Raw genomic sequence first — 22,398 nt, 5'->3', positions numbered from 1 at the left:
CTCTCTCTCTCTCTCTCTCAAAAATAAATAAAACATTTTTAAAAACCCAAAAAACAGTAAAAATATATGTGATATTATCACTATATATTTTATTTTGGTAAAATCCTAACCTGTAGGCATTGAATTTTCTTTTTTCTTCTCTCTCTCGTGTCCCTTTTTTTCCTTCTTCCCAATATCTTTCCTTCTTTCTCTCTCTTTTTTTTTTTTTTGAGAGAGAGAGAGAGTGTGTGTGTGCGCAGGAGGGGCAGAGTGAGAGGGAGAGAGAATTTTAAGCAGGCTCCATGCCCAATACAACATGGGGCTCAGTCTCACAACTATGAGCCGAAATCAAGAATCAGATGCTTAACCAACTGAGCCACTGTTCTTACTATCTATTCTTCCTACTTCTGTCAATTTAAGAATAGATCTGTAGTTTCCAAACTCTTTTAGGGCACCTTGGGGTGTGAATCATTGCAGATTCACAGAAGTGCCATTAAAAATTTTTTTTTCAAGAAGATAAAGGTGCTCTGACTTAAGAATCCTGTCTGAGAATTTTGGGGGTAGAATATTCCATTTTATAATTTTTGTTTCCCTTCTGAGATTTCCTGTCTGTTAATTAGAAGCATATTTTCCTTTGTGTCTTCTAGCATATTTATAGTAGATGCTTTTAAACCTTTTCAGCTATTTCCAACATCTGGGTCATCTTGGAATTGTCACCACTGACTTCTTTGCTTTTGAGTATGTTCTGTATTTTCTTATTTAAAAATATTGTTGGGGCTCCTCGGTGGCTCAGTTGGTTAAGTGTCCAACTTTGGCTTGGGTCTCACGGTTCGTGGGTTCAAGCCCTGCGTTGGGTTGGGTTCTATGTTGGCAGCCCAGAACCTACTTGAGATTCTCTTTCTTCCTCTCTCTCTGCTCCTCCCCCACTTGCGCAGTCTCTCTCAAAATAAATAAATAAACCTAGAAAAAAATATTGTTCATCTGTCTGGTCATGTTGGATTCTATCCTGGACAGTGTGAGTGATTCACTGTAGAGAAGTCGGCAAAATACAGCTTACGGGCCACATCTGGCCTGATGGGCCTTTGGGCTAAGAATATTTTTAACATTTGCAAATGGTTACATAAGTACCTATATAATATCTTTGATGTTGCTTCTTGGTCAGCAAAGCCTAAAATAATTACTGTTTTGCCTTTGAAGAAAAAGTTTACAAACCCCTCTCTGGGTTCTCTTGCATTTGCTTGAAGTCAGCTGGGTTTTGTTCCCTCAAGCAGTTAGTTTGGCTAAACTCAAACTCCTGCTTCTGTCTTCTCTGTGACGGGCAGCATCTGAAATCGGCGTGGTGTCTACCCCGTGTGTGTGTGCGTCAGGGGCCAGTGAGAGATCTGGGTAGATGTCATATGCAGAAGTTTGGGCTGCAAGCTAGGTTCCTGTCTGTCTCTGTCCCCTGATTTTTCAACGGTTACAACTGTGAATTTCTATTTGCATAGGGCCTGTCCTTGGGTAAAAGCCATTGAAAACACTTTTCTGGTCTTACTCCCCGGTGCTGATCCCTTCTTCCAGGCGTCAGCTTCTCTTCCAGTTTCTGCTTGCTTGGGATCTTTGAGCATGTGTTCAGAGAGCTGTCATGTTGTACTTAGTTCAGAGCTTATAATTGTTAACTGCAAGGCAGGTAGATTGATAGGAGCTGCCCTGTTCTTAACAGAATCGCACTACTTTTATTAGGGAGTAAGATTGTTAGTCTTCCCAGTGAGAAGACTCTAATTATTAGAGTCTTACTTGTATTGTGGTGAGAATTTCACAAGCATGTGTATGTGTTAAAACTCACTGAGTTGTGTGCTTTAAGCAGTTTATTCTATGAATAGAAATAGAAAATAACTGACATATGATACAGCAACAATGATATATTAAAATATATAGAACCTTTTTTATTAAAAATTTTTAATGTGTATTTATTTTGAGAGAGAGAGACAGTGTGTGAACAGAGAAGGGGCAGAGAGAGAGGGAGATACAGAATCTGAAGCAGGCTCCAGGCTCTGAGGTGTCAGCAGAGAGACTGATGTAGGGCTTGAACTCATGAACTGTGACATCATGGCCTGAGCCAAAGTTGGATGCTTAACTGACTGAGCCACCCGGGCTCCCCTAGAACCTTTTCTAAATAAAAGGACTCTCATTCATTTAGAACTCTTACATTTTGCAACTATAAAGTAACTGGATTAACTTTATACATTTATTCCTGTGAGTCATATTTTAAGTTCTTTATAGCAGGACAAAAAATTAATTCTAAGGTTAGCATCCTTGCCCAATAGTTTTTTTGGGGAGGGACACTTGACTAATGTGAAGATCTTTCATATGAAGTCCTTTACCCAAAATTTGCCTCCAAATAATAAAGAAGTTGCAGAAAAGGAAACTAATGGTTATTTCATTGGTTGACTTGAGATAGTTGTTCATTCTTCATTGGTTTCCTCACTTTATCCATCTTTCCTTAGTAACAATCAGAGTTTGTACTTTTCCTCAAAGATAAAATGGATGCCGCTTCTTCTTCCTTAAAGCTCCAGTGTGCTGCCTCGAGGATTCCTGAAAAGTTTATTCTGATAATTGGTTTTAGAGTATTGATGGTATTGCTAAGGTTATTTTAAAAATATGTTGGCAAAATATATTAAGACCTTAGCTTCCAGGGCGTGTGCTAAAGTGCCCTGGGACATCACAGTGTTTACAGAGGTGCTGTGGAGTATTTTACGTTTTTCTTCTTTTAAAGTTTATTCATTTTGAGAGAGACTTGGGGAGGGGCAGAGAGAAAGGAAGATAGAGAATTCCAAGCAGACTCTGCGCTGTCAGCACAGAGCCCAACGTGGGGCTCAGACTCATCAACCGTGAGATCATGTCCTGAGCTGAAACCAAGAGTCGGATGCTTAACCAACTGAGCCACCCAGGTGCCCCTATTTTAAGTTTTTGAAGAAGCATGGTGATACTTGACATTTGTTGGACCAAGCTACACAGTTACGATATCATTCAATTCTGCTGCATTCCTTTTGCTGGTGCCATACTTTAAGGTGCCGAAGTTTTGGTGATTAATATGGTGCAAAGCAGGTACTGTGTGAAAATCATTGAGGAACATGAAATAAGGATATTTTTGTCTGATCAGTATCTGACATTCGATTAATTTTGCAGTGTTCAACAGACAAACGCAGCCCATCAGGAAGTAGTTGTGATTATTTAAGAATGAAATATTTACCTCAAATTGTTCTGCATTATTTTCTCAAATGGGTTTTAAGATATTAGGACATCAGTACACAATTCTAGGATTTAATTTAGTAATTAGACCATAGTAGGTATTTCTTTTGGGACTCTGCGAAACGTTTTTCAGTCAGTGAAGGTGCTGTGAACCAAGAAGGTTTCGGGACCTCTGGATTAGAGAGTGATTGGTTATTTTAGGATTTGGTTATTTAAATTTAATGCAAAATACTTTTTGTGTCACTTTATCTCAAATATATTTATTACAGTGTAATGTTCTCTGACTTAATTAACAAAGATGATAAACATTTTCTTTAATTCAGAGTAATAGTGCCTCAAAGTCTTTATTAGAACATATATTGAATAGCCATTAATGATTTAGGAGACTGGAAAAACGTGTATTAACTTCAAGACATAATTTTGTCAGTTAATTAAAATGATATATCCTTTATGTCTAATTATCTCTTAATTTTCTATTTACATAAAAGCATAGCATAGTGGGTCATGTGGTGGGGAGGAAGGCTAATTGAAGGTTCTGACATTTGCTCTTTAATTAATAGGTTTTATATTAGAGAATTATGATTTCATCTTGAAAACTGAATTTACTGACAGCTATTTAGAAATATAGCTGTTTTATAAGTTGAAGTATACCTTTACATGAAAAACTCCTTTTGTGAAAGCATTAGTTGATAATTTACTAAATCTTTGTAGAGACTTAATGAGTTCTTCCACAAAGTATTTTACCTTAAATATTTTCTTAATTGTTCACTTCAGAATATTAATCTCCTTCCTTCATGCTTGAGTATTTTCCTCCAAATCATTGGAAAGGTAGACATAACTTGGAAATGTCTCCATTAGTTTTGCTGAAGAATGGGCTGTGATGTTTCTGCCTTTGCACGAAGTCTGTTCCCTGACCTGGCTGCGTCTTGCTTTCCCTCTTTGTGGAAGGAGAGGTGTCAGGCATGATGTCCCCTCTCACTGTCACTCAGTTCATACTTTTTTTTTTAAACGTTTGTTTGCTTTGAAAGAGAGAGAGTGGGNGGATCACTTATATGTATAATATTTTTAGTAGAATTTTCAAAACACATATATATGTTTTATATATATATGTTATATATATATGTTATATATATGTTATATATATTTTACATGTATGTTATATATGTTATATATATATAAATGTTTTAATGTTTATCTTAGAGAGAGAGAGAGAGACAGAGGATCTGAAGCAGGCTCCAGGCTCTGTGCTGTCAGCAGCGAGTCCAACACGGAGCCTGAACTCACAAACCATGAGATCATGACCTGACCCAAAGTCGGATGCATAACCGATTGAGCCACCCAGGCTCCCCTGGAGGGATCATATTTTAAATTCATTTTTAATCCAGCAAGTGCTTGGCCCACAGTGTGTGTTCAGACATCTTGGCTAAGTGAATGAATGAAGCCTGAGTTGTCCCACTTTTTTGGTCTAACTGTATTTTCTCTCTTTTTTAAATCTTTCCTCATGCAGTGCCCTAACCATTTCTAACATTCAGGCTGGATCGACTGGAAATTGGGGCTGTCACGTCCAGACCAAACGTGGGAACAATACGAGAACTGTTGACATCGTGGTTCTAGAAAGCTCTGCACAGTACTGTCCTCCCGAGAGGGTGGTAAACAATAAAGGTGATTTCAGGTCAGTGATGTGGAAAGTGCTGGAAAAGTGATTTGCCCACATCTGTTTTTATTCTTAAAGGTGCATCATTGGTCTCCTGTTCTCAAGAGGAAAAATTGAGAAATATACGTCTATTCACATACATAACCTTATATATCTTAAGGACTACTCTTTAGAAAAGTGATTCCAGAGCCATTTATGAAGATTAAGAAAAAAAGATGCCTGAATTTTATCTCAGATATGTTGATTTAACAGCCTCTGCAGGCAGAGTGTTTCATGTTTAATAGTTTGTTGTAAAAGTTAAGAACCACTACTTTAGGGAAACATTTTGGAAATTCTGAAACTGTGAAATTCAGACAGGCTGATGGTATGTCCTGATTTTTCAGGGGCTTTTCTATGGATGGACTTTGCTTCATATTGCTGAGTTACTTTTACCTATTGGCAGTTTAGTGGACATGATAATTAGGAGAAACCCATGTCCCTTTACCCTCCTAGTTTGGTTTTTCTGGCAGTTAAGCCAGAGGACTTTGGGAAGCGAAAGCTTTCGGATCGCCTGAAACTTAAGGAATCGTTAATGATATACTCTGTGTTGAGATAAGCAGAGGGAGCTAAGTATTAGAGTTTTTTTTTTTTAAATAGAAAATTTAGAATTTGTGAGAGGTGACAACTTTTACTTTAGACTCTCCTTAACTTTCAGGGTAGTTTAAAAAGCATCTTTAAATATATTATTTATTTAATGTTCTTTACATTTATGAATGTAATAATGACTTTATACTTGATGTCAATGAAGGGAAATACTTCCGCTCTTTAAACTAGCATAGTTTGTTGAATATCCAGTCTGTACTGTCTGTGATTGGTGCTCCTTCGAAGCCCAAGTTTTAAGGGTAAGAAAGCCCTTGGATATTAATCTTTTAAATCCAAAATGAAGAAACAATGCAACATCTTTAGCTCAGCTACTTCTTCATTGCTTTTTTTAAAAAAACTGTCTTTTTGTCCTTTAAAAAAAACTCTCTGACCCGAGTTTATGGAAATTAGCATTTATTATTGCTGATAGCTAAGTCCTTTATGTAGAATAACTGTTAATAGATAATATTTACACTGTATACTTTAAAGCAAACTAGACAACATTTGGGAATTTGGTTCTATTCTGCATCTTTTATTAAGTACTCGTAATGTTTTCTATTTATGGTGGATTTTCTCTTCCTGCTCATAATTGGAGTATTTTACAGTTTTAAAAAGTAGAAGAATCTAATTATTGAACTGATTAATAAATTAGCTTTTGACACTCCTTAGTATATTATACGATTGAACTTTCACTGCATTAATAAGATTTAGTTTGGTGTTGCTTAGTCTGTTTATGCAGATTTCGGTAATGAATTGTATTTCGGCGTGAGTGATGCTGTAATCTATCAGTTCCTGTGTTACAGGTCAGCTGTAACTTTTATTAAATATATTCACATCAGTCCCACTTCTGGAGAAATGGGGCTCAGAGGACAAAGCTTTCTCCTAGCTGTTAGTCCATGCCCACAGGTTTGTGTTGGTACTTGCACAGGGAGCGGCGTCTCCCAGATAAATTCAGTTGTGTGCTGTGCCGGAAGTCTGCTAGGCCACCCCCAAGTGCAGAAATTTGCTAGGAGGACTGGCATGGACTCAGCGTGTTGTAGCGGTCACAGCTGAGATGTATTATGGTGATGTAGCAAGANTCCGCGTGCAGGCTTCCTCGGGCTCTCTCCCTCCGTGAAGATCACACAGAGCGTGCTCCTCCTCCAGCCACAAAAAGGCAGCAGCCTCTGGGCAGCATTGTTGCCTAGGGAAGCCCGTTGGACAGTAAGCCACGTTCTTACTGCTGACCACGTAGGCGCCCTCTGCCAAGTCGGACCTTGTGGCAACGTCCGACTCCCAAAGAGAAAGCAAGTTTCAGCATAATCCCTATTGTTTGTTCGAACAATCTGGGCATGGTGAACAACCCTAACCAGTTAACTGTTCGTGGGAATACTCCAAGTCCCACATACTCCACGTCCCAAATACTGCAAGTCCCCAGTTGTCTAGGTGGGCCAGTGTGGCCAGCAGGCCTTTCTAAGGAGAGCCAGCCTGGCCCTGCTGTGCTGACTCTCGTCTGCACATCTGCTAATTCTGTGCTGTATGTTGCATTGTTTTTCTTTTTTAAGACCGTTTTCCTGTGTGTTTATAGCAATATTTAGAATATATTAAGAAAGTATGCTATGCTATGATAATATATGCGGCTGATAGTTTAAAATAGTTTAGTTCATGCGAACCTTTTTTTTAAAGTCTATTCTGAGAGGGTTTGTTTCTTCTTGATTTTTCTCTGTGATTATACGTGACCTGTTCTCATCCTTGATTTTTGTTTTTTTAAGTTTGGTTTTTTTTTTTTTTATTTCTAGGAGAGAGAGAGTGAGAGAGACAGCGTGAGCAGGGCAGGGTCAGAGAGAGAGGGAGATACAGACTCTGAAATAGAGGGAGATACAGACTCTGGCAGTCAGCACAGAGCCCGATGTGGGGCTCGAACCCACGAACTGCGAGATCATGACCTAAGCAAAAGTCAGACACTTAACCGACTAAGCCACCCAGGCGCCCCTCATCCTTGATTTTTGAACCCTGTGGCTTGTATTCCATGGAAATTTTCTCATACTGTTTTGTCTTCGTCTCTCTAGATGGCCCAGAACATTGGCAGGCATCACGGCGTACCTTCAGTGTACTCGGAATACCCATGGCAGTGGGATCTACCCCGGAAACCCGCAGGATGAGAGAAAGGCTTGGCGCAGATGCGACAGAGGCGGCTTTTGGGCAGATGATGATTATTCTCGCTGCCAGTATGCAAATGATGTCACCAGAGTTCTTTATATGTTTAATCAGGTAACTAGAAAGTCGTCACATTGATGGAGGTTGTTAATTTATTTTAGGTGAAATGCCAGGTGTGTGGTTGTGTGTGTTTTAAATACTAGTAAAGTCTAAGGATTTGGTGTTTACATTTAGTTGATCTGTCTTTGGGATCAGGCCTTGTCACCTCAGCCGCTATTCAAGGCCCTGTGTGGTGTCGATTTTCCTTTCCAGTTGCTGCCTAACTCGGTGCCTTTGTTTGGATATCTTTATCATCTGTATTCACTGGACCAAATTGCAGCCATCCTTCAAATCCATCTGGGAAGCCACCTGTTGGGTTCCTATAATCTCCTTGTCACAAGTGATCCCTTGTTATGCTTGTACTCATGTGTCTTTTCTTGTATTCACTTCTCTGCATCCATTTTCATCCTGACCAGATTGTAAGCAGCAGGAAGGTGGCCTCTGTGTGGCACATTTTCTTATGCTCCTTGGTACCCGTTATGCCCTAGGTGTAATGGTTGGTGCTGAGTTGTGTTTAAGTCAATAAGTAAACAAATGTAAAAAGTTACTGAGCATGGTGGTGTAGATAAATGCTCGGTAAGTGCTTCATATTCTCGTGCATCGGGGTTCCAGGGGAGTTATCGATCCCTCCCAGTTGGAATACTCAGGAAAGGCTTTACTAAGCAATTGGTATCGAGTATGTGTAGAATTTGGATAAGTAGAGAGGAAGACACAGTGCAGCATGTTTACCAGATGTGTTTTCATGTATTACTATGTTTCATTCAAACTTAAAAAAAAATTGCCTTTAGGGTAGTTACCATTATAATTCCAGTTTTCTCAGGTTTGAAAAAGCATTTTAAGAAGGTCCCCGGGGATAAATGATAAAGACTTTGAATTCATTGCCATGTTTTGAAATGCAAAGATAAAATGTCAAAATGTTTGCCTTTTTAAATACAGATGCCTCTCAATCTTACTAATGCTGTGGCCACAGCCCGACAGTTACTGGCTTACACTGTGGAAGCTGCCAATTTTTCTGACAAAATGGATGTGATATTTGTGGCTGAGATGATAGAAAAGTTTGGAAGGTTTACCAAAGAGGAGAAGTCCAAAGAGGTATTTTTCTGGTTCACATTTGTAGCACACAGTGTGTCAACAAATAGTTATGTGGTAGAGTTCAATCTGTATTTAAAAAAAATATATTTATTTTGAGAGAGAGCGAGAGAGAGAGCGAGCGAGCTTCAGGGGAGGGGCAGAGAGAGGGAGAGAGAGAATCCCAGGCAGGCTGTGTACTGTCAGTGTGGAGACCGATGTGGGGCTCAAACCCACAAACTGGGAGATAATGACCCTGAGCCGAAACCAAGAGTTAGACGCTTAACCAGCTGAGCCACCCAGGTGCCCCTGAATCTGTATTCTTAAAGCATCTTTATGTTTGCTATATTTTAATTAAATGTACTTTTTAATTTCCAAATTATTGAGAAATTTATTCTCCATTTACTATAGGGATCTGTTGTTGGAAGGAATAGAGGTGAGCAATCCATTCTTGGGAATTAAGGTACCGTCCTAGAGCAGAGCCAGCCTGTGAGAGAGCAACTTGCTGCATCCACATCGCGGGCTGGCTAGAGCTACTTCTCCCCCGAGTTCTGGGATTTCTCCTCTCTACACAGACATGTGTTTATCCTTCTCTTGCTCATGTTTCCCCCCCAGGTTTATTGAGAGATAATAGACACTCCTCCCTATATAAGTTTAAGGTGTACACCATGGTGGTTTGATTTATATGTACTGCAAAATGATCACCACGATAGGTTAGGCTAACATCTGTCTTCCCGTATAAAAAGAAAAGAAAGAGGAAAAGAAAAAAAGGGAAAACAAATTGCTTCATGTGATGGAAACTGTCAGGATTTACTCTAACAACTTTTCTATATACAATGGGACAGTGTTGGCTGTTGTCATTTGTGCACTGTATCCTTGGTACTTATAACTGGAAATTTGTACCTTCTGACCACCTTCCTTCAGTTCCCCACCCCCAGGCCCCCTCCCTCCCAAGTTTGTTCTTTTTCTGTGAGGTTTCTTTTTGCCCACATGTGAGATCAGACAGTATTTGTCTTTTTCTGACTTATTTCACTTACCATGATGCCTTCAAGGTCCCCATGTTGGAATAAATGATACGATTTCCTCTTTATTTACATATTTATTCATTTAATTTTTTTTTTCTTTTTGAGAGTGCGAGTGGAGGAGGGGCACAGAGAGAGAGAGACAGAGACAGACAGGCAGACAGGCAGACAGAATCTGAAGCAGGCTGCAGGCTCTGAGCTGTCAACACAGAGCCGAACTTGGGGTTTCAACTCACGGATTGCAAGATCACGACCTGAGCCAAAGTTGGCCACTTAACCCGATCTAGGAACCCAGGTGCCCCATGGATTTTCTCATTTTTTTAATGGCCGAATAAGATTCCCTTTGTGTATATATCCCACAAGTTCTTTATTCTTTTATCCATCAGTGGATACTTAGGCCGTGTCGATGTCTTGGCTATTATAAATAATGCTGTTGTGGACATGGGGGTGCAGGTACATTTTTGAGTTATAGTTTCCTTTGGATATTTTTATAGAACTGGAATTTTGGGATCATGGGGTAATTCTAGTTTTAAATTTTTTTAGGGTCATCCATATTGTTTGGCATAGTGTGACTTTACAAATTTACATTCCTACCAAGTGCACAAAAGTTCCCCTTTCTCCATATTTTTGCCAGCTTGTCTTTTTGGTGGTAGCCATTCTAACAAGTCTGGGGTGGTACCTCATTTGCTTTTCCCTGATGACTTGTGATGTTGAAGACCTTTTCATGTACCTGTTGGCTTTACATATATCTTTGGAGAAATGTCTATTCACCAGTGAGACCATTTCATCCTGGTCTTTTCAGGCTTCTTCAGGCTTTTCTTCGTTGTGGGTGGAGGGTTTGGAACATACACACACACACACACATTTTTTTTTTTTAATGTTTATTCATTTTTTAGAGACAGAGACAGTATGAGCAGGGGAGGGGCAGAGAGAGAGGGAGACACAGAACCTGAAGCAGGCTCTAGGCTCTGGGCTCTCCGCACAGAGCCCAGTGTGGGGCTTGAACCCGCGAACGATGAGATCATGACCTGAGCTGAAGTTGGACACTTAACTGACTGAGCCACGCAGGTGCCCAGCAATATTTTTGATTACTGATTTAATCTTCTTACTAGTAATTGGTCCATTCAGATTTTCTATTTCTATCTGATTTAGTTTTGGTAAGTGGTACGTTTCAAAGAACTTTTTCTTCTAGGCTGTCTCGTTTGTTGGCATATAGTTTTTCATTGTACTCTCATGATCCTTTGAATTTCTGTGATATCAGTTGTAATGTCTCCTTTTTCATTTATAATTTTGATGATTTGAGTTTCCTTTTTTCCTTGGTTGGTGTAAGGGTTTATCAGTTTTGATGTTTCTTTTCAAAGAAGTGATTCTTTGTTTTGGTTAATCTTTTCTATTTTTTTGTTCTCTATTTCATTTATTTTCTCTTTAATCTTCATTATATACATATACTTTTTTTCTTCTGCCACTGTTGAGCTTACTTTGCTCTTCCTTTTCTAGATCCTGAAGGTATAGAATGAAGTTATTTGGAATCTTTCTTATTTCTTAATGTAGGTGTTTATTGCCATGAACTTTGCTTTTAGAACTGCTTTTGCTGCATCTCCTAAGTTCTGGTATGTTTGTTGTGTTTCCATTTTCTTTTGTCTCGAGAATCTTTTTTTATAAGATTGTATTTTTAAATAATCTCTATACCAGATGTTCGACTCGAACTTACAACCCTGAGATCGAGTCACATGCTCTACCAACTGAGCCAGCCAGTCAGGCGCCCCACAAAAACCATTTTAAATTCCCCTTAATTTCTTCTTTGATCTATTGATTATTGAGTAGCGTGTTGTTTAATTTCCATATGTTCGTGAATTTTCCATTTTCCCTCTTGCCACTAATTTCTAGTTTCATGCCATTGTAGCTGAAAAGATACTTGCTTATGATCTCAGTCTTCTTGAATTTGTGGAGACTTGTTTTGTGGCCTGATATATGGTCCATTCTAGAAATTGTTCTGTGTATACTTGAGAGAAATGTGTATTCTTCTGTTGTTGAGTAGAATGTTCTGTATCTGTCTGTTAGATCCTCTTAGTGTCTAGTGTTGTTCAGATATACTGCTTCCTTTTGATTCTCTGTCAGGGTGATCTGTCCATTGTTGAGAGTCAGGTATCAAAGTCCGCAAGTACTATTGTTTTATTGTTTGTCTCTCCTTTTAGTTCAGTTAGTTTCTGCTTCATATATTTAGGTGTTCCAATGTTGGGTGCATGAATATTTACAGCTGTTAGATCTTCTTGTTACGTTGACCACTTTATCATTGTATAATGATTTCTGTGTCTTTTTAAGTCTGTTTTGGTTTTGGTTATCATTTGCTCAAAATGTCTTTCTCCATCCTTTTCTTTCAGCGTAGGTGTGCCTTTAAAAAGTCTAAAGTAAGTCAGAATATTGTTGGGTCTTTTTTTTTTTTTTTTAATCTATTGAGCCACTCTCTGTCTTTTAATTGGACAATTTAATCTTCTTAACATTTAACGTAATTATTGATAGTTAAGGACTTAACTATTGTCATTTTGTTAATTGTTTTCTGCTTGTTTTGTAGATCCATTATTCCATGATTCTTATCCTGCTATCTTTTTTGTTGTTTTGATGTCTCTTGGTATCAGTATGTTTTGACTTCTTTATTGTGTTTTTTGTTGTAATTGGTATAAGGTTTTTCTGGGTGGTTGCCATGAGGCTCACATAAAATACCTTAAACTTACCACACTCTATTTTATAAACTGATGACAACTTCAGTAGAGTTTGTAAACTTGCAGCTTTACTTCTCTCCCTCAGATTTTAGGTTACTACTGTTACTATTTATATGGTACAGAAACCACGTAGGGGGGCCTCTCTGCCTTAGTAGAGCATGTGATTCTTGACCTTGGGGTCACGAGTAGAAGCCCCATCCATGGCTTCTAAAATATTTTTTTTAATGTAAATTGTAACAGGTTATTGTCGTTATGGTTGTTTTAAGTATATTCTTTTAACTTTTAAACTAGAGTTTTAAGTAACTTATGTGCCACTATTACCATATTGTAGAATATGAAATGCCTATATGTTTACTGTTACCAGTAAGATTTACACTACCTTTAAATAAAATAAAAATGTTTATTTGAGAGAGAGAGAGAGAGTTGGGGAGGAGCAGAGAAAGAGAGGGGAGAGAGAATCCCAGGCAGACTCTGCATGTCAGTGCAGAGCCCAATGTGGGGCTCCATCTCATGAACCGTGAACTACGAGATCATGACCTGAACTAAAATCAAGAGTCAGATACTTAACTGACTGAACCACCCAGGTGCCCCAGATGTTATTGCTTTAAGTATACTTTCTCTCCATTTCTCTTTCTTTTCTCCTTTTGGAATTCCCATAAGGTGAATATTGTTTTGCTTCCTCCCCCATTGTGTCCCATAATTCCTGTAGGCTTTTTTCACTCTGTTTCATTCCAGTTTTGCTTCTCTGATTCTGTAATTTCCAGTGTCCTCTCCTCTCCCATTATTGATTTTTTTTTTTCAAGTTGTATTTATTTAAGTAATCTCTACACCCAACTTGGGGCAACAGCCCTGAGATCAAAAGTCATATGCTCTTCCGACTGAGCCAGCTAGGTGCCCCCCAAGTTGTTGATTCTTTTTTCTGCAGTGGCTGAGTCTACTTTTGAAACTGTGTTTCATTCTTTAATTATTTATATTTTTCAATTCTCGGATTTCTGTTTGTTTGCTGTTTTCGTGTCAGACTTCTTGTGTTATTTACGTATTGTTTCCCAAGTTTTATTTAGTGGTGTCTCTGTTTTCTTGTAGCTCACTGAACTTCCTTAAGAGGATTATTTTAAATTCTTTGTCTGACAGTTCATGGATCCTTGGTTATTGGAACTTAATGAGTTTCCTTTGGTGGTGTCATACTTACATGACTTTTCATGATCCTTGATTCCTTATTTATGCATTTGAGTAATGGGTTCCTCTTCTACACTTAACGGGTTTGTTTTTTTCACCAGTTAGCTCTCTTTGGGTTTCTGGGTGTGTCTGCTGATAATGGCCTTGGAGAAGTGGGACCTGCTATTAGCATCTCTTGAACTTTATTTATTTATTTTAATGTTTATTTATTATTGAGAGAGAGAGGGAGAGAGAGCATGAGCGGGAGAGGGCAGGGAGAGAGAAGGAGACACAGAATCTGAAGCTGGCTCCAGGCACCGAGCTAGCTATCAGCACAGAGCCCAACATGGGGCTGGAAACCACAGACTGTGAGATCATGACCTGAGCCAAAGTTGGACGCCTAAGCAACTGAGCCACCCAGGCGCCCCTATTATCATCTTTTGGGATAGGCAGGTACTAGAGCTCTGAGTATGGGGATAGGGGCTTGTGGCCCTGGCTGAGAACTGCTGACTTCGTTCCCTGCCCATCTGAGGCTTCGCGGTTGCCTAAATTCTCTGGTCAGTCTTCCTAGATATGGTCTGGACTGGATACCACATTCAGGAGTACATGGGGCCATGGGTTAACTTCCCTGGCAAGGAAAGCCATCCTTATTGTGAGTTTTAGTCACCCAGATCTTGTATTAAATTGCTTAATTTCTTTTGTAATGTCCTGGAAAAAGAAACCATTTTTAGGAACTTTTTTCAAATTCCAAATGATTGTAATACGCAAGTTGGGAAAATTTAGTGACTTTGAAAATGAGTATATTTTGGGGTGCCTGGGTGGCTCGGTCGCTTATTTGTCCAACTTCAGCTCATGTCATGATCTCACAGTTTGTGGGTTCAAGCCCTGTGCCGGGCTCTGTGTTGACAGCTCGGAGCCTGGAGCCTGATTCAGATCCTGAGTCTCCCTCTCTCTCTGCTCCTCCCCTGCTCTTGCTCTGTCTCTCAAAAATAAGCAAACATTAAAAAAATATATTAAAAAAAAAGAAAAGAAATGAAGCCCAAAGAAAATTAAATGATTTGCCTGAGTTTATATGTAGCTAGGTTAGGGCAGGGCTGAAAACAGAACCCAGAAGTCTTATCTGTATAATCGAGAAGTTTTCTGCTTTGTGGACTTAAAAAAAAAAAAAAAAGATTTGTTTGTTTCTCTGTTTAGAGAGAGCAGGGGAGGGGCAGAGAGAGAGAGGGTTAGGGAGAGATTCACAAGCAGACTCTGCTCTATCAGCACACTGTCAGCTTGGAGCCCAGTGAGGGGCTTAACCTCATGAACTGTGAGATCATGACCTGAGCCAAGATGAAGAATCAGATGCTTAACCGACTGAGCCACCCAAGTGCCCCTCACATTCACTTTCTAGTAGTGTTGCCCTGTCGTGGTTTTCCAAAGTATTCCATATACGGTTGTGGGGAAACACTGGACTGAACACAGTCTAACATATTTCTTGATGTAGGATCTCCCAGATTCATTAATAATGTTATAAGGTAAATACTATGCCTAGTTTTTCTACATCATTTAAACCAAGGAACTTTTTTTTTTCCTCTTTGGGACACTGCTTAGTATCTTGCATTTTGGTGATAAGTTTTGCAACTTAGAACTATAGCCCCAGTACCCTAGGTGCTTTCTTTGATAGGGTGTAGTTACTAAAGGAAGAAAAACAGTTACATGTATTTAACTGGGACTCAGGTCAAGGGACCACTTGAGATAACATTTCAGTGTTGCTCTCTGAACTTCAGACTACAGTTTTCTCAAGCACCGTCTTGCTACTTTGATGGACTCTCTGGACCACAGCCTGCTTCCCGTGGTAAATTTTTCCAGTGGTGGGAGAGGCTGTCTGGATTCTGGCTCTGTGGTAGTGCTGCTTTCCCTTTTGATTATAATCACAGGTTGGCTGCTACACGATGAGAAATCATTCATGGAAGTGGCAATGGTTTGAGTCCCGGGAATAAATGGAATCTCTTCTGGAATGTGGACGTTGAGAAATATATGGCCAATACATAATGTCTGTTTATTCCCATGCTGCCCTGTTTTGGCCTGAAGGAGCTCTGTCCACCTCCCAGCTCGGGAAGAGTAACATGGTGCCCAGAATTGTGCATTTCCCCGTGTTTAGTGCTGTGTCCAGAAGATAGTCTTCACTTTGGTGTGCTCTCAGATTAGAAGCATCTTGTTGAGGACCAGAAGTATATAGTGTCTCATGAGTTACTTATTAACCTGGGGCCCTTCCTTTATTCTTAAAAAGGGGGATGATATTTGCCCTCTTTAACTTGCAGTGTTTGTGGGCCCAAGTGAGAAAATACAGGTGAAACTGTTTTTGTGGAATCATTGGAAGCTAGGTTATACTTTCACAAAGTTAGGAAATTTAACATTCTTACCTCAGAAGCTAAGAAGCAGGTTCTTTTTTTAAGAAAGAAAAAAGTCACCAGACTTTTATTACTTAACTAAATTTAATTACTTAACTAAAAACTTAGTTTGGAGGAGGTTGCTGTCACTTTCACTGATGACAGTAGAGGCAAAGTATGAATTACCTTTGGAAACAAATGATAGCAAATTATTAAGTATAAGTAGGAGAAACAGAAGAAAAATATTCAAGATTGAATAATTGAGGCATAAATGTAATATTACTTGTGGTAGTGACAGACATCCTATCTGATTCTCTGGAAAGTTAAAGTATAGGCCGTACCTGTCACCATTTATTAGGACAGTAAAAAGAAATCATGATGTTTAAGGGCTTCATTTTATGTTAATTGCCATGAAATTATTCTAAGGTATCCTGAAATGCATATGGCTTAGTTGGACAAATAATTATATTGATTTTTTGCTTTATGTCCAAAAAGTTATTCTGTTATGAATAATTCATAAGGGGAAATATTGTGAAGCAGTTGCTTTTTAACCTGTGATTGAGTCTAGGCAGCTCAAGCCTGTGCTCTGTGATCTTAAGGTGGATGCTGAAAGCTTTCCAGCCTTCAGATCTGAATGATGTATTTAGTGGGGGTCTTTTTTTTTTTTTTTAAGGTTTATTTATTTTTGAGAGAGAGAGAGAGCGTGAGCTCTAAGGGCAGAAGGCAGAAGGAGAGGGAGACAGGATCCCAAGTGGTTTCTGCGCTATGAGCACAGTGCCTGATGCGGGGCTGGAACCCACGAACAGTGAGATCATGACCTGAAATGAAGTCGGATGCTAACCAACTGAGTCATTGAGGTGCCTCTTTAGTGGGGTCTTTTTAAAGCAGCTGAAGGTTATCTATCAGGCAATTTCAGTGTCTGTTTCGTATTTAGTATAGGTGTCTCTTATGAAAATAATATATGTGCATTTCAGAAGATGAGAATGTATATAGAGTTCAGATTATGTGTAACAGTCCTCTCACTGTGCTCTGGTTTTAAATTATAATTAATTACATACTTAAAATTATATATATATCCAAAATTTTTAATTTTTTACTGTGCTCTAGTTTTAAATATCTGAGTGAGGCATGCACCCTGATGCTGGTTTACTACAAAGTTCATTTGGCACATTTTTATGGCCAGATCTTTAAAAATGTCAAGTTCTTTCACTTACTTATCTTAAAATATAACCACTTCTGTATTAACCGTTCTGTTTTCAGTATTGCTAATGTCTTTTCCCTTGATTTTTGTCAGACTTTAGTGTTAAGTTTTTCCCAGATGGCTCTCCTGACTTTGTTACATTGTTTCTGAAACTTGAGTGTGTATCTCCATCCCCTGGAAGGTTTGTTAAATGGATTGGTGGCCTGGCCCCCTGAGTTTCTGATTCAGTATGTCTATGGGGAAGCCTGAGAATTTCCATTTCAGGTGGAAATACTGAAGTGATACTGGGTGTCCTGGCTTTGGCACAAGCTTTGAGGACCACTATAGTGTCTTCATTTTCTGTCCCTGTCTTGCTTTTAAAAAATATATATGTATATGTATACATATGTATATACACACACACACACACACACACACACTTTGGGCTTAACTTCCTAAAAACTTTCCAGAAACCTTTTTTTATTGGAAAATTCTAAAGTGTAGGCTAGAGAATGTTATAATTAATACCTGTGTTTTACCTTTCACCAGGCTTCACCATTTTCCAGTATTGACTAGTCGTGTTTCATCTATTCACTTATTTCCTTTTTCCCCATACCCACATTCTTCTCTTTCTTTTCCTTTATCTTTTTCTTGCTTCTTTCTTTCTTGTTTTCCTTCGTCAGTGCTGGAACATTTAATACCACATTCTAGATGTCTCACTTCATCCGTAATTTTCCTGAAATAAAAGGAACTTTAAAATAGAACCATGAGGAGCTCCTGGGTGGCTCAGTTGGTTAAACGCTCAGCTCTTGATTTTGGTTCAGGTCATGATCTCACAGCTTATAAATGTGAACTCCCAGTGGGGTCTCCATGCTGACGGGGTAGAGCCTGCTTGGGATTTTCTCTCTCCCTTTCTCTCTGCCCCTCCCACATTTGCACACACTCACATGCACAGTCTCTCTCTCCCTCTTTCTCTCTCTCTCTTTCAAAATAAATAAATAAGCATTACAAAAAATAAAATAGAACCGTGATACTGTTATGTCATTAGTCCTTTATATGATCAAATATCTAGTCATTGTCAGTTTTCCCTAATTATGGTTTTTAAAAATGTGCACCTTATGTCTGGTTACCTTAAGGAATTCATTCACGTAATTTTGCAGTTGGTTATGTGGGATTTTCTAGACATACGTTATCAGTGAATACAGTTGGTTTATCTACTCCTATTTAAATTGTATCTTTTTTTTTTTTCCTTTCTGGATGTCCATTACTAAGAACCTCCAGAACAGTGTTGATTAATATTGATGATGAGGCATCTTCATGGGAATGGTCTAATGTCCCCTTATTAAGTGCAATATGTGTTTGCTTCTGTGAAGTGCCTGGGGCAATACCAAGGTTAAGGGGTTTGCTTTGAAATTAGTTCTCAGCTTGAGGTGTTTTAGACCGCAGAAATAATGTGATGCCTGGCCTCAGTCCTGTGTGATCAGCTGTGTTTACAAATTGCCGGGGAAGAGATTTTTCACCTCCTACTTTGTGCCAAGGTCAAGACAGTTTCCATTTTACTTGCTGGTTTGCCCTGACCCTGGAGGTGTCCTCTTTATGTTATCAGCCTAAGGCAGTGATCTCTAGTAGGCCTGCGTTGGTGGGGCCGGAGCCCTGCCTGCAAAGCAAAACATAAGCCACGGCCGTCAGAGTTCGACCTCCAAGCTTCTTGGAGTCCTGCCGCTATTTTGCTGTGGGCCTCTGGAACAGTCTTTATCGTCTGACGGGTCAGTGGTGCGTTTTTTTCCTCTCACGGGTTTTCACTCAGCATTTTTTGCTGTTCGCAGGAGAATCGTCCTGAGTACTCAGTTCTCCTTCCTCCCAGAATGGGCGATGCACGTAGGTTTCTGTAATCTGAAAAAAAAAAGAAAAAAAAAAACAAAATGTGCTTCCCTTGGGAGAAGTGGGGGACTGAGGAGTTAGGCCTTTCTTTTTTTNACCGTGAGATCATGACCTAAACAAAAGTCAGACGCTTAACCAACTAAGCCACCCAGGCACCCAGAGTTAGGCTTTTCCATTTGTGTGAAGGGATGTCCGAGGGGGCCACCCATCAAATTCCTCCTTTCTTGGGTAACGTTCCTCATATGTGCCAAGAGTTTGTCACAAAAGCAGCTTTGTTGACCTGAAGGAAGTGTTCTCCTTTCTGTTGATAATTGTGGTATTGTCTTCATCCCCTTGCTTAGAAACACACCATTGTTTTCCTGTGTCATAGAAGCTGTGCATTGATGCATATTTAAAAAAAATTTTATAACATTTATTTATTTTGAGAGAGAGATAGAGCATGAGCATAGGAAGGGCAGAGAGAGAGGAAGACACAGAATCTGAAGCAGGATCCAGGCTCCAAGCGTCAGTACAGAGCCCGATGCGGGGCTTGAACTTACAAATTGCGAGATTATGACCTGAGCTGAAGTTAGACGCTTAATCTACTGAGCCACCCAGACGCCCCAATGCATATTTTCCTACTTGTGTATCTTTTTCTTAAACGTCTGTATTTCCCACTCTTTATTTGCTTTCTTAATTTAAAGGAATAATCCTTTTTATTTTGCTAAGCCACTTAAAATCCTTCTTGTGAGCAAACGAAGAATAATGGGACATTTATTCCACATAGTGTTATTCTCAGCCTCCCTCCCCCCCACCCCGCCACTTCTCACTTGTTTCCCTGAAATCCCTTGGTCATCATTGTACTCCCTATTACTTCTTCGCTGCTAGACCACAGTAAAATCAGAGCTTCATCGTTGCCACAGGCCCTGATGCTCATCACAGTTGAGACCTCACTGAATATTGACCGCTTCACTAAGCAAGCTGAGAAGCCTACTGTGGGGTCCGGAGGCACTCAGGACCTTGAAGCTAGTTGAGGGACATAAATACACTTTTAAAACTCGGCTTTCACAGTGGAGCAATCCCTTCATTAAAAGTATGCAGGGCAATAACACACTTTGAGATAGGTGTGACCTCAGTATCATACGTAATTTGTAACTAGGAGACCATCATGAGGGCTTCTTGAACTTAAGACCAGCTGCTGCTATTATTCCTGTTATTATTACCTAGTCAAGTTTGGACGGTATGTCATTCCTTTACACCTGTCACCATCTTAGCTGTCCCCAAACAACTGCCCAGCTCACCGCCCCACCCCACACATGAGTCTGTAATTCTTGCATTTCTGGTTCTTAGAGGTTTAACAGGGGTACCCCCTGCTGATTTGTGCTCGAAAATGCAAACGGGTAGGGAGGGCTAGATCCCTTGGCTTTTCTCAAAAATGGTGTGAGTTGCTTATTGAAGATACCTTTCATTTTCTCAATTTGCTATGGCGTGAAACCTTCTGAGCTCTTCTCATAGGGTTCTTGGTCTCATTTTACAAGTGAACAAACTGAGTGTTGGGCCGGCTCAGTAATTGACTCATGGGTATTTAAGTGGCGGGTGACAGAGTTGAAGTCTCAACCCAGGAGTGTCTAACTTGAAGGCACATAAATATTCTGTCTTCATTCTCCTACGTTACAATTAAATACCAAGTTTAGTTTACATATTATCTTGTGTGTTTCCTCTGCTAACACATCAGACATTCATGAAATTTACAGATGATTTTGATCAGAATTCCAAGCACATATATTGAGAACATGAACTATTCTTGTAACGAATGACATTTAATGCCTTCTTTGTTATTAACGTGGCATTTCCATTTCTTTACCCTTTTTATCCTTGATAATGTGCATTCCCACATGTTTTTATTTGAGCTTCATCCATTCAGTGTGACAGGTGGGAGAGCAGGTGTGTGATTCCTTCTGACCCCTTTGTGGCTGGAGTGGCCTTCAGGAAATGAGGTCAAGGAGAGATACAATGCTTTTTAATGTACCTTGCAGTTGCCAGACTATCTTGGTATGTCAGATTTTAGGAATACTTTTTTAATCCAATGTAATTTTTCATGCACTGTTACCTGTTTTGTGTCCTTTTTTGCCACTGTGACAGATTCAGAACTGCTTCCATAACTGAGCTACAGAAGTTTACAGCAATTTGTGATTACCTGCTCTGGGGAGTATTGGGGGCTCTTTTGGCAACAAATCCCTTTCCCGAGTTCTTAGCCGTTTGGAATGAAGTAATGAGAAAGACAGCTTATTCTCAGCTAAAGCAATCACTCTTGCTAGCTATACACCTTCCTAGAGATATTTCTTTTCTTTACAGTTATTAGCACACATTAAATTCCATTACTGGCATAATCTGGTGGGCCATAGCAGCGGCTTTTTGATCATGCAATAATTACAGTTTTTCAGTGGGGCTGATGTATCTGTCAGGTCTCATGTGGGATCTTCATAAAGTCCATGTGTTTAAAACTTGAAAAAAAGTATGAGACAAGTTGAATTGTCATGGTGCTAATCTATAAATACCTCATATATTTATTTCTGTAGTATCTGTGTTTTCTTATACATTAGCGTTTTGGTGTTTGAGCCAATGGGAATTTCTTTGATAGCTGTAGAGCGTATTTAAAATCCACAATAGGTAGGAATAATAGACACAAACTTAGCCAATTTATTCCCGCTACTCTGAATTCTTGGCAAAAGCTGGCAGTCACTATTCAATTGCTGTATAAATAGCTGATTGATGTGTTCAGTAATTGGCATATTGGAGTCAGTGCCCTTTTTTTTTTTTTAAAGTTTATTTACTTTGAGAGGGTGGAGAAGCAGGGAGAGAAAGAATCCCAAGCAGGCTCTGTGCTGTCAGTGTGGAGTCCAGTGCAGGACTCAATCTCATGAACTATGAGATCATGACCTGAGCCAAAATCAAGAGTTGGTTGCTTAACTGGATGAGACACCAAGATGTCCCCCACTGCCTCCTTTATAATTCCAGAAATAAGAGCTTCTGTTAGAATGAAATCCCCCACCTCCCATACCTGTTTGTTGTTAGGAATATATAGAATATATACTAGGATGCTAATATTCCATGAATTGTGTAAAATGAATAGGCTCTGGGTTGTATTGAGGTTGATTATAGGCCTTTCTGATTCTCAGTTGATCTTGTTAAAGTCTTAGATTTGGGGGGAAATGCTCTTTGGAAATGTCTGAGTCCATTAAAATAGAGTGGATTAAATTCCATTCTCTTCACTATGTATCGCTCTGGTAGTTTTGCAGTT

At 39.4% G+C, this 22,398-nt stretch overlaps 1 protein-coding gene across 1 annotated transcript in view; it reads left to right on the top strand.

The window, feature by feature from the left end:
• The window catches only part of ADGRA3 (adhesion G protein-coupled receptor A3), a gene marked incomplete at its 5' end in the record, with an annotated part of 126,599 nt that overhangs the window by 65,517 nt on the left and 38,684 nt on the right, over positions 1–22,398 (top strand). The window contains 3 exons of the mRNA XM_077750467.1: positions 4,718–4,882; positions 7,534–7,735; positions 8,657–8,812. Coding sequence (XP_077606593.1) covers positions 4,718–4,882; positions 7,534–7,735; positions 8,657–8,812 — 523 coding nt within the window. The remainder of the gene's footprint in view (positions 1–4,717; positions 4,883–7,533; positions 7,736–8,656; positions 8,813–22,398) is intronic.

Source organism: Crocuta crocuta, unplaced genomic scaffold, assembly GCF_008692635.1.
Source record: "Crocuta crocuta isolate KB4526 unplaced genomic scaffold, BGI_CrCroc_1.0 scaffold179, whole genome shotgun sequence".
NCBI classification, from domain to species: domain Eukaryota; kingdom Metazoa; phylum Chordata; class Mammalia; order Carnivora; family Hyaenidae; genus Crocuta; species Crocuta crocuta.
This window is presented reverse-complemented; position numbering and strand designations above follow the sequence as displayed.